This window comes from Apteryx mantelli, chromosome 6 (genome assembly GCF_036417845.1).
Source record: "Apteryx mantelli isolate bAptMan1 chromosome 6, bAptMan1.hap1, whole genome shotgun sequence".
NCBI classification, from domain to species: domain Eukaryota; kingdom Metazoa; phylum Chordata; class Aves; order Apterygiformes; family Apterygidae; genus Apteryx; species Apteryx mantelli.
Window position 1 is genome coordinate 7,246,681 of NC_089983.1, and position 20,250 is coordinate 7,266,930.

General features: G+C 41.1%; 1 protein-coding gene across 2 annotated transcripts in view; it reads right to left on the reverse strand.

Annotated features, from left to right (window-relative positions):
• The window catches only part of LOC136992339 (double-stranded RNA-specific editase 1-like), a 99,694-nt gene that overhangs the window by 43,579 nt on the left and 35,865 nt on the right, over positions 1-20,250 (reverse strand). For both annotated transcript variants that reach the window (XM_067298680.1, XM_067298681.1), the window contains 2 exons: positions 10,689-10,763; positions 1,687-2,621 (listed from right to left, as the gene is read on the reverse strand). In XM_067298680.1, coding sequence (XP_067154781.1) covers positions 1,687-2,621; positions 10,689-10,716 — 963 coding nt within the window. In that variant the 5' untranslated portion in view covers positions 10,717-10,763. The remainder of the gene's footprint in view (positions 1-1,686; positions 2,622-10,688; positions 10,764-20,250) is intronic.

Consider the following 20,250-nt stretch of genomic DNA (forward strand, 5'->3'; position numbering starts at 1 on the left):
ACCCTTTGTTCTATACAATATAGATATGAAGGTCAGCATAGGAGCACTGCAAAAAAAATGATTGTGTGTGTTGCTGTTTTGTTATTTAAAAACGCAGCCCAAGGCTCGAATGTCCTGGCCGTCTCCTGCATGAGGGCAAGCGTACCTATAGCAATAGTCGGTTTTACGGTACAGTAGGCTAAGACAGCTGATAGTGATTCACAACATCAGGAATGAAGATTAAAACCTATCCGAAGCTACTCTGAATAATTCTTCCCCACTTCTTATGGCAGTTCCAATTTTGACCATTTTACTGATTCAAGAACTAATACTGTGCAAATCACTAGAGTGAACTACTTTAGCGGCTGGTGCCACAGGCTTTTTAAAAAGCTCTACAGAGAATGTGGTCTGAATTAACTGAAACTACTGAGAAATCATAAACAGAAATAACTAGATGAAATATCACAGTCCTAGATTTGAAAATGCAGGAAACATTCACCGATAATGCAATAATTGTGCAACATAAAAAGACAGCATATATGAGTTTCCAAATGATGCAAATTGTCCAAACATTTTGAGGGAAAAATGTACCTAAAATATTCACAACCTCAAATTATGTTCTTTAATCCCACTTTCTTGAATGATGCATTGATTTAGACAATAATATTTTATATTTTTAACAAACTCTAAAACCTTCCTTGGGGATAGCAAAGGTCAAAGCCTTGAAAGTCTCATTAAAAAAAGCATACAGAAAGGTGCAAGAAAATAATAGGCAAGTATTGGAATTGAGATAAGCATATGTAATGTTAATATAAAAAGGCCAATGGATGCACTAGAAAGAGGTCATTTGAAAAATGATTACTGGTGTCTGACTGGGGAAAAACAAAAGTACATAAATAAGGGGGAATTTTTCTTGATTAAAAATTTACTCCATTCTAGCTACTTTACATTTCTTGTCTATGTCTGGTATGTTCAATACTTTGCCTAATTCATCTATTATTTGATTTAAACTATTTCTTACCAGATTTACTTGCCAAAGTAATTTTCACATATTTGTCGACTAAAATAATTGTAAATTTCAATTAACTGATTTGATTAGTGCATCATCCTTTAGCTGACAGTTATTTAAAACTCTTCACACATTTCTTGGATACACGCACTGAAAGTCTGGCTTTTATTCAAGTACTGGCTGCAAGGGACCACTGCGCTGGCCTCACTTAACCTGTCCTTGACATTCGCTGTTCAGCACCGTTCATGCCAACAATTTCGGTTTGCAGGAGAGAATGATTTTCTTCTCTAGTAAAAACTGTTGTATCAGATAATCAAATTATTTAAAGCAGTAAAATCCTGACTTGAACTCCATCTGTGCACAGCTGCCTCACACGAGAAAGCCATGATTCAATTTTTTCCCTGATAAAAACTGTAATTTAAGCGGGCACTAAGCTATGCTTTGCATTTTATTACGTGATGTGATTAAGGCTGAAAGGATCAACAAACAAAACCTCTTTGCTGTCCAACGGAACAGAAGGATTTCAGAATACAATGATTTCACGTCGCTGACAGAAGCCGTAAGTGGATAAATCACCCAACAAAACACGCAAGCGGTGTAAACATCAGAAATATGCTTTAAGCTGATTCAAAACAAATGACTCGGATACTCTTGGCAGTCACCGAAATATATGAACAAAAAGCAAATGGGCTCCTCACCTGCGGTAAATGTAATTGGAGCCCCTCGCTAGGGATGGGTTGTCGAGATGGAGTCTGGTCCAGCTGCATGTTAAATAAGGATGCCAGAGCTGACTGAGCAGCCCGAGCTTTTGCGAGCTTTTTATTCCTTCCTGATCCTTCAAAAGTCTGACCATCCACCGCCACTGCCATGACAAAGTTTTTAGCATGGCTTTCCCCACTTTCTGAGAGAAACTCGTACTTCAGCCCTGGCCGCAGCTCGTTCAAGATCATTACAGGGTTCTTTCCACTTGTGGATGGATACGGTGATGGTGCAGGGAGAGGTGACTGCATAAGACTACTAGTTACAGTAGACGTCGACAAACCGTAGTCCCCACTAGAGCTAAAGGATCCATCGCCATTGGACCCTAAATAAAAGGAAGCATCGGAAGGAACTGGAGTTTCAAATCCATTGAAAAGCGTGTCTGGAAAGTCTGCTTGGTCAGACGTAAAGTCTGTGTTCACGGACAGAGTCCTCCCCATTGCTAGATGTGCTTCAGAGGCGTTTGGAAACTGCACGAAAGACCGCAGAGCCTTCTCAGCGGCGTGGAGCTTTGCTTTCTTCTTCGTAGGGCCGGACCCCTCAAAGACCTGTCCGTTAACTTCGACCGCCATCACAAACATGGGGGCATGAACCGGACCCGTCTGGGACAGAAGTTTGTACTGTAAACCAGGTTTTATCTCATTAAGCTGCATCAGGGCATTCTTTGGCAAAACGGGGCCCGGTGTTTTCTTCCTCTTCTTCGGGCGAAATTTGGAGTGGCCATTGTTGCCCTCCTCCAAAGGACGCTTTCTGCTGCTGCTGCTGCTACCACCATTGGAGAGCTGAGTCCCCTCCCCGGGGCCTTGCACACTGCCATCCTTAGGGGGAACGTTGTCCATGTTGCGGTTTTCTTTAACATCAGTGCTGCTTGAACCTGTGGTGCCCAGAAAGAGTAACTTACAATGCCTTCGTTGCAGGATCTTGTAAATGCAAAATTTATAGATTCCTTTATCTATCTTTGTAACTGGTTAAGTGATGTGTGCTCACAGGCTAACGTTTCTGCAGTACAAACGGAGAGCTAGATCTCCTAATAATTCAAGGAATAACATTCAAGAGCGATTTCTGAACTATGCATTTGGTATCTTCCTACAGCAATAAAACACCAAAGCTTTTATTTTGCATTCAAATCACACTGGAACAAAACTTTTACTCATAAATTACATTTGGCCTGAAAAAGGCTTTAGACCAGAAATACAGTTTATACTATTTGCAATATACACCTATAAAACAAAAAATTACCACAAGTAAAATAAAAACAGATGCTGAAGACCAAAATCAGGAAATTGATATTAAATTCTTTTATTTTATTCCGGCTACAGTTTTTCTTCAGTGATTTTATTTGCTCAAATTGAGAAATGACATAAATAAAGTCTGAGTCAAGAAAAGTTGAGCTCTTTTGTAGGCACCTTGACCAGAAGGTGCACCAATATTCTTATATTTCTCTTTAGCTACTACAGATTCTGCATTCAATTCTTTTCGACATTCTTCCTCAATGTTCAACCGCACCATAATTTGCTAAGGAACTACGGCTGCCCGCTTTCTCAGTAGCAGCTGACTTCCCGCCACGTGGCAGCAACAAGAACAGTTTAATTCTGGCACAATGCCCAACAGAGCAGAATCCTTCTCCCAGAAAATCTGACCTTGGAACAGCCCGAGCTCATCTGCACTGAACCCAAACACATACTCATCCTTTCTGTGCATCAAAAAGGCTCTTAAATAAGGCTGCAAGGATGCAGCGCAATGCAGAGTAGAGCGCGCTAAACTTAGCTTCAGCTTCTCTCTGGATAGATGGTCTTAGATTTTGAACTAAAATTTGCCACAGATATATTCCATCTTTCCTCAGAAAAACAGCTGTAAAAAATGCTTAAGTTCTATGCTTAAGTTCAGCTGTGCCACAAGACTATATGTCTGCACAAAGCCAGCTATTGAGAAACGTTGTATTTGTTATTTACATGCAATTTTGCAATTCCTTGCAAAGTAAAAATCAACTGGTATTCCAGAGTGATAAAACCAAAGATCATAATGATAAGGATCCTTCATTAAGGCTATACAGAACACAAGACGTGTGACAAATGTTGCATAATCACAATGATGATATCTTTAATGGAAAAGCAATGTGACATCGTTATATTAATTTAATGATTTACTTCCTAAAGTAGAAAGCTTGAGTAATGATGTCACACGTATATTCTAAGAATTATTTTTGCTACAACTGCAAAGACCTCGGTTTTACCCTGTAAAGAAACTGCTTAAATGAATTATTTGTGCTTTATATTGGCATACACAAGTGAAAAGGCAAATTTAGTAGGTCAAGTGTTTCCAACTTCTCTGTTCCAGGACTTCAAAATATCTAGTACTATAATACATCCACACAGTTCACAGGTGATAAATATTAATCAAACTTAGAGCAAACCAAGGTGTAAATTCTTTTTCACAGCGATGAATTTCCAACACACTATAACCTTTCCCTAAGAATAACTAAAGTGCACACACCACTTCGCCCAGGTTACAAAGCTGATGGAATGGTTACTAAATTTTCATTTATAACATCCTCCAGCAAAAGCTCGATAGGTTACTCCTTTCGGTGCTCAAAGAGAGAGAGAGGGAGGGAGGGAGGAGAAAAAAAAAAAAAAAAAGACGATCAAAAGAAAAAGCCAAAGTAGGAACACATTTTGTTACGTCGCGATGGTATAGCAAAGAATTGTACAGTACTGAATGCTAAATTCAAATCAATATAACAGTGAAACACTAAATACTCTAAAGTGCTTCATCACTAGAAATGTCCTTAATTTAGTAATCATTTGTAGTGTTCAATTGCAAATTATATTGTCCGCAAAATGAATACTATAGGACCGCAACAGTCAATACAGAGTGTTCATGCATGAATATTCTTCATTGTACCACGTTGAAGGAATTTAAGTAAAATAAAACAAAACATTAAAATTTGGCTTAGAGTGAGTTTCTTACCTGAAGCTGTAATCTCTAAAAATTACATCTTATCTAAGCCCACAATTTTGGAACATTGTTCTTATTAGCAGCATCAGGAGTTTGCTAGCAAACAATGCAACTTCTACACTAAAATGGAAGTCATTTAATTAACATTACACCATAGCCTCCATTTGTATCTTTTTTTTCTTTTTTTTTTTTTTAATTAAGACTGCTAACAATAGGACCAACATCTGTGGAAAACAGAAGAGGAAAACATGAATTGAATATATGCCAACTGAACATTAAAAACAGAAATTTGTACAGAGTACAGCAGTCAGAGGAACTATTAAACCCACTTCTTTACCTACACATGGGAAACAATGTCTTGTCAAAGAGGTGGGATTTGTAGGGAGCAGGAAAGAAACTTGCATGCTTCCCTTGTCTCAGGAAAAAAAACAAAAGGAAGGGAAGAAAACTACTCCTTGCCTTTGAGTTATGGGGCACATTAGCTTTGGAGAACCTGCAGGATGGAAGAAACTAGGAGAGAAAGCAAGCTAGCAGCCTGAGGCAAAGCTGGGAGACTATGAGAGTAGGCAAACTCGTACAACACAAAGGAGATCCAAATCCAAGCCTCGGATGTGATGGAAAGGACAAGACTTCCCTCGAGAAGCAGAAGGGACTCTGATCTGTTTCAACCCACAAAGTCACCAAAAATCATGGGACTGGAAGAAAGGACAGCTGCTTCCCAGGATGAGGGTGAAGATTTGCTTTCAGTCCTTCTCCTTAGCCTGTCTTGCCCAGCAGTTGTGAGTTCCCCTGATTATCTTAGAACTCAAGAACAGCTGACAGACTAGTCAAAAAGTAAGATTTACTACCACCACCTGTCAGGGAGAAAGTCAGAGAGAAGTCATCTTGTTCAACCCTCTTCCATATTCCAATGTCTAATAACTCCTCCAACCCAGCCCTTCCCCACCATTCAGAAATGGCTCTTTTCAAGGCCTCTCAACCCAGCGCAGAGCTGAAGAACGGCCTTGCTAGCTCACGCTCACCCAGCCCAATATCCCATGTCTGACAAGGGCCAAAAGCAGACACCAAGAGAAGGGTATGAAAGCAGAGCAAGGACATAGCGATACTTCCCCAGAACAACCTCTCAGCCTGCAGTGAGCTGCAGCTTTGGGGTGTCCTGAGAGAGAGTGATAGTGTGCCTCTGATGGGTTGTTCTTCCATTAATTTTTCTAATCGCTTTTCAAGACCATGTAAACCACTTCAGCATCCTCCAAGTCTTGGGCAATGAGTTCCTTGGGTTCATTACATGTTGCATGAAAACATCTCCCCGTGCTTGTTTTGAACCCACCATCTGCAGCATCAATACTAGATGAACACCCCATGCTGCTCATGATTTTACAGATCTCTGTAATACTGCAACCTTGTCAGGCCTTCTCATACTGAAAAACTCTAACCTGTACTTATTCATTCTGTTCTCCCTTTAGTTCTTCTCTCAGTATCCCTTTATTTCCACTGTGCGCTTCTGGACACGGGAGAAGCAGCCCCACAGACAGTAGTAAAGAACCAGATGCACTGTGGATGTACCCTTCTTGCAGGTTTTTTTTTTTTTTGGTTTTGGTAACATTGTTTTAGAGACCAGAAGCCTTCAGGAGTCTTTTGCTCACTTCAGAGAAAATGAGAAAGGGCAGCCTGACCCCTGAAAGCTCTCGCTGATTGAGAATCACGTCGTGACTCTAGTTAGGAACAGCAGTACTCAAAGGGAATAAAATTTCACTGCTCCAAAGCAGAACTCATGGAAGACGTGGACTGCTCCATGTACGTTCTAAAAGCCAGCTTCGCTCTTTTCAAGTTCTGTCCATCTGATTCGAAGCCCAGTATTAACGCCTTTGCTGCTGGTATCATAGCTTTCAACAAAATAACAGGTAAAATAAGGCAAGAAACTTAGAACTGTAAATGCTAAAACACTATTAGCAATGCATAGGAGAGAGCTGGCAGGAGAAAAATTTACAGTCTGAACTATTAAAAAAATCTCTGCATTCAGTAATGGATGCTTTTCATTATCCATTTTCTTTCTTTTTTTTCTTTTTTTTTTTTAACTTTTATTGTGGTTGACAAGTGACCATATGCTATCTTCATATGTCTTGCCTTTGTAAGGTCATACAGCTTTCAGTGGGAAACAAACACAAAAGTCAAGAATTTCAGAGACCAATACTAGTTTTTAAATAAGTTTTCAAATCTTTAAAAGTAATGAATACTTTGGAGACTCCTTTGAGGTCCATTACGGCTGTTGTGTATCCAGCATTTTAAAGTGGTCTAAATAGAGATATAAGCACTTGACAACAGGATCCAGCTTTTTAAAACGTTAACACTACCTTTAACTTAAGAATAAGACATTCTTTATAAGACTAGTTTATTCTCCAGACACTAAAAACAGTTGGCAGTTTGAACTAGAGGTTTCACTGATGTCTATGGAAGGTGCCTTGGCAAAAATCATTTCTGACAGTATCACATGCCGACATCTCCAGTGGAAAAAATAAATTCTGCCATGAAAACATTTTGTTTCCAGATATTTACTAAGCTGAGAACCTTCTAAAAGGGAAAGATGGATAAAAACTTTTATGCTAGTAAAGAAACATTCTGGCTGAGTGTGTTGGTTTTTGGTTTTGGTCTTTTTTTTTTCCCCCCTGTAATTAAAAAGTGCCTTTAAGTAAGATGCTTTATCCACTGGGGAACTTCCCTTACTTGCTGAGAGGTAACATTCTCCCCACTCTGTCTGTCTGACATGGAGCACACTTACTTAAATTTAGATGACTCTTAGCTGAACCACAGTGGGAAGGATGTTTCTATCCACCCTGTATACTGCTGCTCTCATTTACTGGCCTGGGGAAATTCTATAAAAGTCAGTTTTTCCAGATAAAACAGAGGTAGAGCAAAATCACGGCATTTCTTGCAAGAATCTTTTTAGAGAAAAAATATGGGAAACATAATCAAAGAAAAAGGTTAATTCAGTCACTCACTAGTATCCCAAGCGTTCTGCAAAATCCACCACTTCTCCCTTCCCCATAAGGTAATGGATAAGAACAGGCCAAAATGTGAATTTATGTCAAGCAGATTACTTACTTCTGTTGTACTGATGCGACTGCAGGCGTATCTGATTTGACACTGAGATAATATCTGGAGACACTCTTGAAAAAGATTCTAGGACACTCAGAATGCTGCAAAAATACCTTTAATGCCAAGCAACAGAAAACCCTAAATCTCTTGCCACATCTTCTCTGTGTTCAACAGGAAAAGGAGAAGGTACTTAAAACCTGCGGTCTGAAAAATTGTGTTTTCTCAAGGGAGTTAATGTAACGTCGTCATTGCCTTAAATTTCTGCAGAATGAATACAATTTGAATTCTAGCTTCTGCAGAGAAATTCTAACTTTATAACTACAATCTACAAATATTGCTTATGTCTACCTTCTTTTCCTTATGATACTTCCCCCAAAAAGGAGCTACATAAAACAATACAAGTTTTAACAGCCAGCTTCTGATACCACACTCTGCAATCTCAAAGGATATAAAAATATAAAAAGATACAAAGTAGAAAAATCTTTGCAAAAATCAAGGGTGGCAAACTTAAGAATTTGGATTTCTCCCATAAATTTGATAACATTTCAAATTCATGTTATTTGTGTGGACATACAGATGCATGAGAGCCTTCTTATACCTTCTATTATACGGGTTCACCCAAGTATATGTTGTTATTTTAGCTTCCCTTAGGAAATACAGTACAGAAAAGGCATCTGAAAATGTGCTTCTGGGAGACAACTAAATTTTCACAACTGCATGGCCCAAACCTGCAACCAACTCCATGGAGGCAGACTCCTGACAAGATAAAAAGCTCAATAAATCCAAACAGTTTCTTATCTGAATGCACTAACATTAAAAAAAAAAAAAAAACACACAGAAGCAGACAAAAACTGAATATTTTTTAAGAAGACATTTACAGAATGTCACTGTTGAAGAGATTGTATTTTCTTCAGCTCAGCAAGGCACCTTTTCTTCATGCTCAGATTTACTCCTTACTGGAATATAGCATGTTTTATCTGACAATTATCTTCAAATTATGTGAATTCCCCAATTACATCTCTTACCTCTCTAAAGTCCTCCTTAGGGAGGCCACTTAAACAAACAGCTAACGTGTTCTTAGCATCCACCTGAAGAAATTTCTTTTATACCAAAAAGAAAGTGGTAGCAGACCCATTCCAGGCAAGTTCACTCTTTCAGCTGAAGAAAAATGACGCATTCGAAACCAATTAAGGTTTTTAGTTTTCTTTTCATGATAATCCAACATTTCCCAAGAAAAAGGTGTTGTAACTTCTTCAAACTGAATTTCACCTGTTCTCTTCTAAAGCTTCCTATAGTGCTGGGCTTCAAAAACATTGCGAGAGATGTAGCATTTAGCCACTGTCATTCAGAGGGAATAAGCACATGTTTGTTATTACATTTTCTATAATAAATTACAGTCAAGCATGGCACATAAGCATAGCAGCAACAAAACATTTCTCTCATTCACACACCAAAAATAAATCAATAGTTGAAAGGCCAAAAATCTTTAAAATATTTTTTAACAATATTTTAGTGAGAACGCTTTTCTCCATAAGTTATTGGATCTTAAATTCTACCGCAGGATTAGCAGCCTCACAGCACTTCACCAACGTATTCATTAAGATGGTCACTATATTTGACTCTTTTTGTGCTTAACATATGTTTAAACACTTCACTAGGCCAGGGTTGGAACAATTAGCTGTCTAATGAGAACAATCAGGCATCCAAGATACGTGGTGAGCTGAGCACTGTGATTTTTTTCAGCTCCTCCTTTTGCTTTTCCTTCTTCCAGCTTCTGCTCTCCCCCACTTACTTTATGTATGTTGATTCAGCCTCCTTCATTTCTCCCTTCTCCCCCTGAGCCTGCCCATCCTGACCTCTAACTGCACCCTAATGCTTATCATCTGCACTTCCAGCGTTTCTCCCTCTTCCAGATTGTTTTTCTTCTTCCAGTGGCCTCTTCTTACCTCTCTGCCAGCGTGAAAGCTGTGATGGCAGAACGCGGAGGTATCTTGCATTGCGTAACTAACACCCCTGGCAACAAGCAAACCACAAACACTGCAGTCATTCTAAGTGAAAAAGCCCAAGAAGCCCAGAACGATGCTGGCCACCATTAGCATGGTTTGTGCACTACGGACTACAGAAATGGTCCTGTCTTCAACATGTTTGCTTGAGGCACTGTACACACTTGGGGCAGGCCTTTGACCTTTCAAATCAGTACTCTTCCCTCACCATCTCATGTAATCACAATCTTTATTTCCAGGAAGCCTCCTAATGACCTGCCTACTAAAACTGCACAAAAGGCTCTCACCTGGATTGGAAACCTCGCACAAAATCTGCTCTTGAACTAATCTCACCTAGCTCAAGGACAAGGCGACCTGCAACCCTACCTGCGGGTCTTTCGGGAGGTGAGGAATTTGCAGAAGAGCAGCCGGAAAGCCGGGACACACAGTACAGAGCCAGGGCACAGAAAGGGTTCTCTGCGCTACCTACGCTAGCACAGCGGGATGCGTCAGTCCCATATGTGGGATATCGCTGCAGTGTACCAAACTGTTTAATCAATGTGAGAAAACTGTCATCGTTATTTCGTTGCCAGTTCAAAGTAGGAAGAGTCATGTTACAAAACTACAGACTATTTTGAAATATAAATATTTTGCATGATTAGCCAAGTGTTGGAAGAGAAATATGAAACACACACAGGGTAACTAGATTAGTATATAGCCATATGTATTTAAAAGTTCTTTTAGTGCAAAAGCTCTGATTCATTCTTCTATAGCATATTTAAAACATTCAAAGAAACCGTTTTAATTTGTGCTTACAAAATTTCTTCATAGTCACCCGCTGTGCTAGGGAGAGAAAGTCACCTTCAGAAGCGATTACATCATTTATTACTGTGTAAATAAACACGTCTTACTCATGTTTTCTTCATCGTCTACGTCCATTGTGAAATATTTTTGCTGGCTTCTTGGCTGGCGGAGACTGCTTCTGTCTGGAAAACAGAGAATGGGGTTTTTAAGCTTTAATGTGCCAACATACAAGCTAAAGTGATCCATCTCCTTCAGCATCCGCCGGCCTGGGCACTGGCTTTGCTCTGGGCTGCCCCTACGCTTTTCCCCAGTGACCATGGACAGCTCATTCTTTGCATAACCTTTTTCGGTCGTTTCTATTTCTGCAGCTGAGGGGCAGCCTGCAGAACTGCCAATTCTGCAACTTAGGCAAGCATTTTTGCTTTTTCTATGGCAGGCCACAACATTTTTAATCTGAAGATATAGACACGTATCAGAAGTACAACCGTACATAAACCCCATCATCTCACTGCAAACACAACTTTTCTTCACCAACTATTGCGGGTAACTTCTAGAGTCAGCAGTTTGTGACAGCAACTTCAGACCTGGTTAAGTGAAGAAATGCTCTTCCCGCAGTGAACCAGCAGGACGTCTCAAGGTAAAAACAATGTCAAACCCACTCTGCACGTGAAAGCACAGTTCAAGCAGTCGATACACTGAAGATGCAGGTCTGTTTGGTACCTAACACATGCCGCTCTTTAGGTATTGCTCACAAGTCCAGTAGTCAACAGGGAGCACTGAACCCAGAACCACACGTGAAAGATGTAGAGATGCACACTTCTACCAAAAGATCTGTTGTTACGGTGAGGAGAGTAAAGCGGAGAATTAACCTCTTGGCATCCTTAACTGCAGTGGATCAAACCATGGGAAACCGTCATTTGTTTTGTACTTGCCGATCTGTTGAATTTTGTGTTCGCCTGCCTCTCAGCATTCCTAAAGTATTAGTAGCTAAATCCTGTGCTCTCTGCACTCTGCATTGCGTTATTGCTCTTTTTATGATGCATTTATTTTCTGCGGATTCCTTACCGTAACTGTTTGGAAAGCGTTTGAAGAGAGAATCGTATTGTGCAAATGCAAAACAGTTCTGTGATAATCTAGCCATTCTCTGAAAATTGTCAAGGCCTCTCTTTCAAAGATATTTCTGCAAGAACAGGAATTTCCAGGCAAATTTAAACTAAATTCTTCACCCCATCACAGACAGGCATGTTGATGGCAAATCGCTCTGCCTCTCTGTTTCTGTTTCCCACTAATAAAAACGGAGAATAAAAAAATGGATGCCGTAAGATGGGCAGAGGGAAAGGGTCCCCCTGAATTTTCCCATTGCTTTTAGGACCAAATATTAACATATAAAATATGTTCCAAAGCTTTATTACACAACATGAGCAACACTATCACTATCTGGCAGCAGCTTCAGCTGTTTGAAGGAGACCACGTAATTCCAGTTGCTGCCCCTTATTCTGCTATTTAATCATGCTGTGGTCCCCCGGCCCTCTCTCAAGGCCTTTTGAACAGGCAGTGTGCATTCATCTCATCTCCAAAATCACAAACTGAAATAGTCTACACATCACCTGCAAAGGTCCTACTTTTCCTAGCACCCCCTTAGCAAGTCTCCCCATTTCTACGTAGTTCTTCTCTTTGAAATCAGGCACTACTGCAGTGGATTTGGGGAGGGCTTTGGTCACTCCTGCAAGGATGTGCTTCGAGCTATATTATGATCTCTGTTGTACAACAGCTCTGATCATTACATTTTGCAGGAGGCTCTTTGAGCTGTTCAGGACCAAGCTGAGAACTGCTTCCCCTCTTGCCTCCTTCTTTATTAGCTGCTCCATGATAAAGCAACCTCTAAATCCAGTCTTGATACGAGTCCTGACGTGACATTCATCCAGTTTACATGGGAGGGATGCAAGTCTACCACCATTATCAGGTTTCCCACCATGCTGCACCTCTGATCTCCCTTAGCGCACCACAGTTGCTGTCATTACCCTCCCTAAACAGTCAATAATACATTCTTAGTAATGCTTCTCCTACAAAGATCAATGCCTAGCAGTCCCATGTTATTCTTTAACATAATTAATTATTCTACTACATTTCAAATTTCCTTTTAGTAACTATCAAAAATGCTAATATGCCAACATGACTTTGATTGCTTTTGCTGACAGTCAGATTAAATTAAGATTCAACACCCACTTTTGTTAAGGGCATCTTTCATCTGGTCCGTCAAAACGAAGAGTCCACAGAAATCACAAGGCAAACTTTAGCACTCTTTTATTATTGCCAACAACATAGTTGTTTCCCGTCAGAGTTTCAGCCTTTTACTTAGTTTACTTTTAACGCAGAAAGAGGGAACAGGGCTTTAAAGCTCCTGGAGCTTTCTCATTCCCAGTGCTGCAACACGTATCCTGAGGCCGTTAAGAACCTTGTTCTTTTCTTCCCTTCAAAAAAATATTTGACATGTCATATTTTCAGAAGCTGCAAGGATTTTAGGATCTGGGTGAACCCAGATGCTGAAGTTCTGGGGCATCATTTCTAATTACCCATGGAAATTTTACCTACAAAGTACATATCTTCCTAAAAATTAATGATTACACGGACACGCTTTCAGGATAGGTGTTCAGGATATTCAGGACTCAGCAGAACAAGCGACAACCAATTCAGACCAAGGCTGCAGTCACGTATGCTGTCTTCAGTGGGGATTAAGACACCGGTCTTATCACTCCTTCACCAGGGCATGTTCTCTCTTCATCTCTGTTGACAGCTATTGCACAGCCAGGCTGTGCAGGGGACGAAGAAATGCTTGTGCCAGATCAGACCAGGGAGCCGATTCTCAGCATGGATACACAACTGGTGGCACTAGCAAAACTACCAGAGAGTTCTGCAGCACTACAACAAATGATTCCTGGGCAAGGAAGAGGAGAGACACTGGCGATATCTTAAGATCGTACCGCCAGGAAAGACAACACATGGTGAAACCGTGGACTGAGGCTGCAACTGGAAGGGACAGTGAGAAACGGTCAGGAAGCAGAGGTTGCCTGTACCTCCAAAAAAGGAGGAATACTGGAAGGCACGTGGCATAAAAGACACAGCTTAGTTTTATGCCATTGTATGGGTTGGCACAACTGATAACTGCGCCCATTACAAAGATCATCAGAAGAAAGAGGCGGCTTAGGTGGAGACCCTAGCAAAGCATGTTATGGTAAGACACTGATCAAACGAGTAGCTCTGCGAGCAGCTGAACTCAGGAAACCTGGCTGCCTCCAGCTCCAACCCTCCTGGCACGATTGCCTCGCATCTCAGCAGCTTCACCTTGGCAGGACTGCCTCGTGCCGCATCAGCTTCAGCTGAAGTTCTCCCTGCAGCAGGACTTTCACAACACCTCTTTCCAACGTGAACACTATGATGTCAAACAGCACAGCTGGACTCACTGCAGCCCCAGGGGTTTTCTGTTTATGTATTGTTCAATACCCAATTTATATTGAAGTATTCACTCGATTACGTTGTTTTGCTCTTATTGCAGCCTCTCCCTCACTGGGGACACACATCTATATCTCTCTCTTCCATCTAGCTGTCAACTTTAATTAAATATTTAGCAATTCATACTCCCTTCAATGTCAACATTAGTGGAAATCAGACAACAGATTCAACACTTACTGAGAGGAGAGATCCATATAAATCAGTATGGTCACTTGGTAAGGATGATGTAAAAATAAAAAAAAAGTGGTTTAATATAACCAAATGGCTGCTTCATAACAATGAATTTTTTTCCAGTTCTTTTCCCACTTCCTGTGGGAAAATTTAGCTTCAGTTCCATTTTACATTAACATTAAAACAGTACTGAGCTTTAGCTAGTTAAAAAAAATGTAGAACTTTGCATTCAAGTTGTTCTTAAGTCAAAGATTGCCAGAAGTAACCAGACATTCCACTCATACTTATTATCTTAGTAGACACGTCATGCAGAGCACAGCAAATCCAGAGTCCAGATCTAAATGCCAAATATATGGAACCATTTTACGGGGGGGGGGGGGGGGGGGGAACAAACACTTTGCTAACATTAAAAAAAGAAAACAACCAAAGAAAACAAAAAAACCTTGCATCCAAGAATGAAATACAATATGCAGGGATACTGAAACAAGTAATACAGCTGACCGCTCAACAGCTGTATAACCCACTGGGATGGCAGACATCAAGTCCTCCTCCAGCATTTCAGCCACAAAAGCACCACTAGTCACCTCTACAGTCCAAACAGTTGGTCGAGCCATGGATCTATAGATAAAACCCCCAAGCGTCATCACTGATCAACCCGAGAGGAGTTTGGGACAGGATAAGTGCATGACTTGCACAGTGAAATGGTCACTTCGAAAAACAGGTTTTGTAAACCCATAGCCACTGGCACATACGATTAAAATGCAAATTAAATGTGCATATCAAACATTTACAAACTTGTAACTCAGAAAGGAGTATCAGATACTGAGAAAGGGAATAAATGTCAATAAAATATACAGACAGTATATTTGTGATGTTAACACCTATGCTAAGTCAAAGATTGTTATTCAGTAATTAAAAATATTTAAAATTGCTATATCCTCAACCGAACAAATCCTTCAGCAAGCAAAGTATTTGCAGTCTTTATGGCTTACTTTTCACAGCAGAAGTTGAGCAGCACTTACTGAAAAAGCAAAATGCCTACTTAGCAATCATTAGGCTAATTAATACTATGCTTTTAAAAGTTACATGAGAAAGAATAATACGTCATATGTTTGTCACCATTTCACTTGCTGTTTCAATAATAAAACACCCCATGCATGGGTGTTGAGAGCCTGTAATTATCCTAAATTTCCTATCAGCAATGTAAAATGTTTATGACCACTCAAGTTTGTGACCTGAAAATGCCTCTTCATTCCTGAGAGACAATTTCCATTTCACTGCTCAACGCAGTCTAGAAAAGATACCGATCTGAGAAATTAAGAGGATTCTCCATAAACAAGGAGAGGAAACGTAGTGCCAAAATGCACAAAACGCATTTCTGAACAATACGAAGCTGCCTAGATCTCCCACTAGCTAGACAGCACAGACTAAAGCAGATCTTCATCACGCATATAAGCACGACGCACAAGACAAAGAGTAAAATTTCCCAAGGACTATGTCACCTGCAGTCTGGAACTGCAAGGGGCACAGAGCTGAAACACTACATTCACACGTACTACTCCTGAGACTCCTAGGGGCACTTGAAACCAAATTACAGAACTTCCTCAGCTTTTAGCTTTAGCTAAATTGCAGGTTTCACAGTGATAATCTCTCGTCCTTACCCTCATCATCATGCACCTTGCATACTACAGCCTCTCCCCACTGGTCCTTAACAAATCCCATCCTACCTTTCGTACATATTCAAAGAGTCTTTAAGACCATCACTTCAAACCTAGCTATAGATGCATGCTCACATCCTTACACACTTTCTCTACAACTCTCTACAGCAATTTTGGTGTCCCCTGCTCCATCTGTTTCACTTCACACAAAACTGCAACACTTGACTTTCAGGGTTCCTCACGACAAGCCCAGCTCTATCACCACCTTTTATGCAGTAATGGGATACCTACCCGAACTTCATTCCACAAACACATCAACAGTGATTGTTTCAGTGTGAGCACTATTAAACTCTCTTCTTTAGCAGGAAAACGGCAGGAATGAGTTCCCTGTAAGTATCCAGAAAGCTGTAATGTTATTCTCTCAAATCCTGCCCTAGAGGTCTTTTCCGCTGCAGTGCCCACAGGTGTTTAGAAACTGTTGCAGCTGCTCTGTGAGCCCATGTCTCATCGTCAACCTTGCACTATCGTGTTTAACACGCCATTTATGTTTCCTCCCGTACCACTAAAACTAACAGGCTTCATCCCCTAAGATGCTGGCACTTTGGCTGACAAAACATGAAACAGCTCCACAATACAAATAGCTTCAGCATTTAGAGGACCACTGAAATACTTCAGGTTCTTAGGTACTTCAGATTTTGTAGGCCTGAGGTAAAATACTCCTGATAGCCCATGGGGGGATGCAGAGCTCCTGATCATGTCTTGTTTCAGCTGCAAGCTTCCAACAATCTTGGCTACTCCATTTCATTCTGGCTAGCAGAGTCCCCATTTCATGACAGCTTCCATCCTGGTGCAATTTGGGGGGGAAAAAACAGATAACTGAAGTTGCCATAAACAAGCATGTTTTACTGAGCACAGTAAAACAAAACAATTATTATTTTAAACACCCAGAAATCGAGAGAGCCTTCATTGAAATAAAGCTTAGGAATCAGAAAAGCCTTTCAAACATACAAATGGGAGCTGATCACAGTTTTATTTATTTCTGTCTTCAACAGCCTCTGGGTTACACCCATACACTGAAAAAAACCCACTGCATTAAATGGGATGGTAGCACATCTCCACTGCTTAATACTGAAAGAAGCATCAGCCTTTTTGCAGCAGATGAGTACACAAGAAATCACAAATTTGAATATTCTTTAATGTTGGTAGGTTTGAGGTTTTGGAGGGGGTTTTCCCCTCCTTTCTTGCAGTATCATATATCCTTAGAGCTACTTTCAGTATAGGCAGGAGCACCGATTCTGCCGTCCATGACGCAGCTGGGCAGGCGACTCAGGACACATCACAACCTCCCTGTTCAGCCCTAGCTGCTGCTCGTCTGAATTTGGCACAAAGTTCTCATCTCTCCAGAGTGAGGAGCCTGTTCTTTGCTCTTTGACTCTACAGCATCTCAGTGCAAGGGCTCTTGTCACTGCTGGGCTCTCGAGCACTACAGTAATACAAAATGACTCATGGGATGAAGAGCATTTGGACACCAAGGAAAACCTGTCAAGGAGGCCAAATCCACTCAGAGAGGGAGGTAGGTGACTCCAGGGTCCTGAACCAATGCCAAGTATTACAGCAATAACAAATAGACAATAAAAGACTACCTAGGAACAAGGGATGAGTGAAAGAATCAGGAAGGAAATGGAGCAATTTTCCAGAGACAGTCAAAGAAAATGCCTAGAGATTGGAGACGACAGTTTTCAAATAACATGTGCATGCCCACGTGCAGAGTGGGAGAAAAGGAGGACAGGACAACCAGAAGCCTTTTGGGCTTTCTGTTGGAGTGCTACACAAATGAAGAGCCAGAGAGACCGAAGCGTGAGATTTCTCCGGTCTCAGCTAGGAAGCTAGAGACTTCAGAAAGGAGACACCTCTTCTGAGAGCCTGAGACATTTTTCTGATAGACAACCTGATACACGATCACAGTACACTGATCAGGACCTTTGCCACCAGGCAGGAAAGATCACACCCTGTGTTTAACCCAGGTGCTCTAAGAGCACAGTTGTTTGGCAGCAGCTGGCTCACCAATTTTTAATAACCGAGTGGGCCACCCTTGCACAACAGCAGCACTAGTTTGGGAGTGTCTCTTCTGTCTGATCGCCATCTTCACTAGAAGAGATGGGTAGAGAGATGGAAAGGATAACACAAATCACATAAGCCTTCCTCCCCTAAAGAGATTAAAAATCCTAGTAAAACTTTTGAGAACAGGCTACTTAAATTTGCTCCATAAAAGCTTCTCAAGTTTGCTTTCCAATACCACAAAAAGAGCCCAATTTTGTAAAAACTGCGTACAAAAATCTTTTTAAAATTATTTGTTTCAGTGTGTATAAAACAATAAAGTAAAATGATCTGAAAACAATAAAATGCCGGAAGTCTTTATGAGTCAAGATATTCCTATGCTATGTATTTCTATAGTCTATAGGTAGGTTCACATCAATTAAAAAAAAAAACAACAAAAAATGAACAACGATACACCACCACATACTTATAACTGAACGAAGCTTGCAAGCTTGAACAGGGGCCTGTGAAATTCTTATTTTTGACCAGAGTCAACTGCAATTATTACTTTTCCCAGCCAAGCCAGGAAGATTTCAGGAGAGGTAGAGAGCTGAGTCAAATAGCAGGTCTAAGTCTGAATAAGAGAAATACAGATGAACCTTCCTTTTCAATTATCACCCTCAGATGCCTGATGCCCAACTACGTTCATCTTTCAGAGCCTAGATGGGACGTCACCTCCGTGCCAAGAAACCCCAGGCAGATATTTTTTCAAAGCTCACGTTTGCTGTTGCCTGAACTCACAAGAGCGGGTACAAAAACGCGAGCTAAGTCTGCAGCCCAAGTCAAACAGCTGGCACAGCCACCTTCTCCATCTGTGCTGTTATCTAGGCGTTGCTTATAGCTTAGATATTTATTAGGGTAAAGGTTTGTACAGTTGTGTTTGACTTTAAACACAAGTCTCTTGAGGGTTTGCTAGGTAGGTTCAGACTTGGCTAAATTTTTCCATTACTTTTGGCCTTGGTGACTTTTTCTGAAGTTAAGTATGAAGAGATGTTCTCCCCTCCTCTGTCTCAGAGCACCATGGATGTGAAGTCATACCAGCAGAAGCCCCTGGGAAGTGCACGTGGCTGCGAGGAGGCACAACCACGGGTGGTCTCCAGCTGGAGCGTATACACGCGTTCCAGACCTAGTTTTTGCCCAGAGCACTAACTTGAGAGCGTATGAGGGAGAGTGAAGGGTTAAAGCCAGTGAACTCACTGCTTCTTCCTGCTTCTTCAGAGATCATGGCCATAGACAATGCCAAGACAGCTTCTGTCGTACCATTGTTTCAGAAACTCCTCTTGGAGGCTGAGATGTAGACATTTTGGTGGCTCTAGGAGAAACTAGTGACATACATACCCCAGTCCTAGAAGCGTAAATCCATTGCCCTTTGATAGAGGCAATCCCAAAGTTAACTTTCTCACATACTACCACACTTTCTGCAGGCGTCACTGCAGTTGGCGGCTACAGCCACGGCAGGTACCTCTGTGCCTGTACAGAGAAGAAACGCTGACCCAGCACCCATCACGCCAGCTCTGAATGCAGCCCCTGCCTATCTGGCACGCATGACTCCTGTAGAGCTACCCGACACCTCCCGTCGCCACCGCCCGGGAACACTCGCAATATCCAAATGGTTCTCCGAAAGGATTTCCATGCAGTGGTACTTCCAAGAAGCTTGTCATGCTTGGGCTCCTTTGCTTTGCAGGACTAATGAGAAGCTTGCCGACCAAAGAGCAGGCCAGAGCAGCACCCTTGACACTGCAAAACAAGGACTGTAAGGCCCTCAGCTGTGGATGCACAGCAACAAGAAAGTGCCCATGGACTTACTATATGGACACGTTAGGGAAAAGGAAGGGCTGTGCTACCTGCAGGTCTGTATTGGGGAAAAAAAGGGGGGGGGGGAGAAAACCCTCTCAACTCAATTCTCAGATTAAGCCATTCTTGGAAAAAGTAACAATAATCGGATAAATCAGAGAACAGAATGAGAGCTAGATCACTGCTACAAGCCATTACAATTGAAAAATGCGTTGTGGAATTTGTTGCAGCTATTCAACTAAAAGCTTAGAAAATTTCAGTTTTCTCCTGCATAGCAATTTCCTATCACAAAATTGTTGTTAAGGTTTCTACAGAATGTACTTATTAAAGAAGTCCAAATAACATTTATTTTTCCTAGTAAAAAACATTCAAATAGTATGTATAACATATAAGAGACAGTATTTGGCTAGGGCAGAAAGAATTAATATGTCCCAGCATT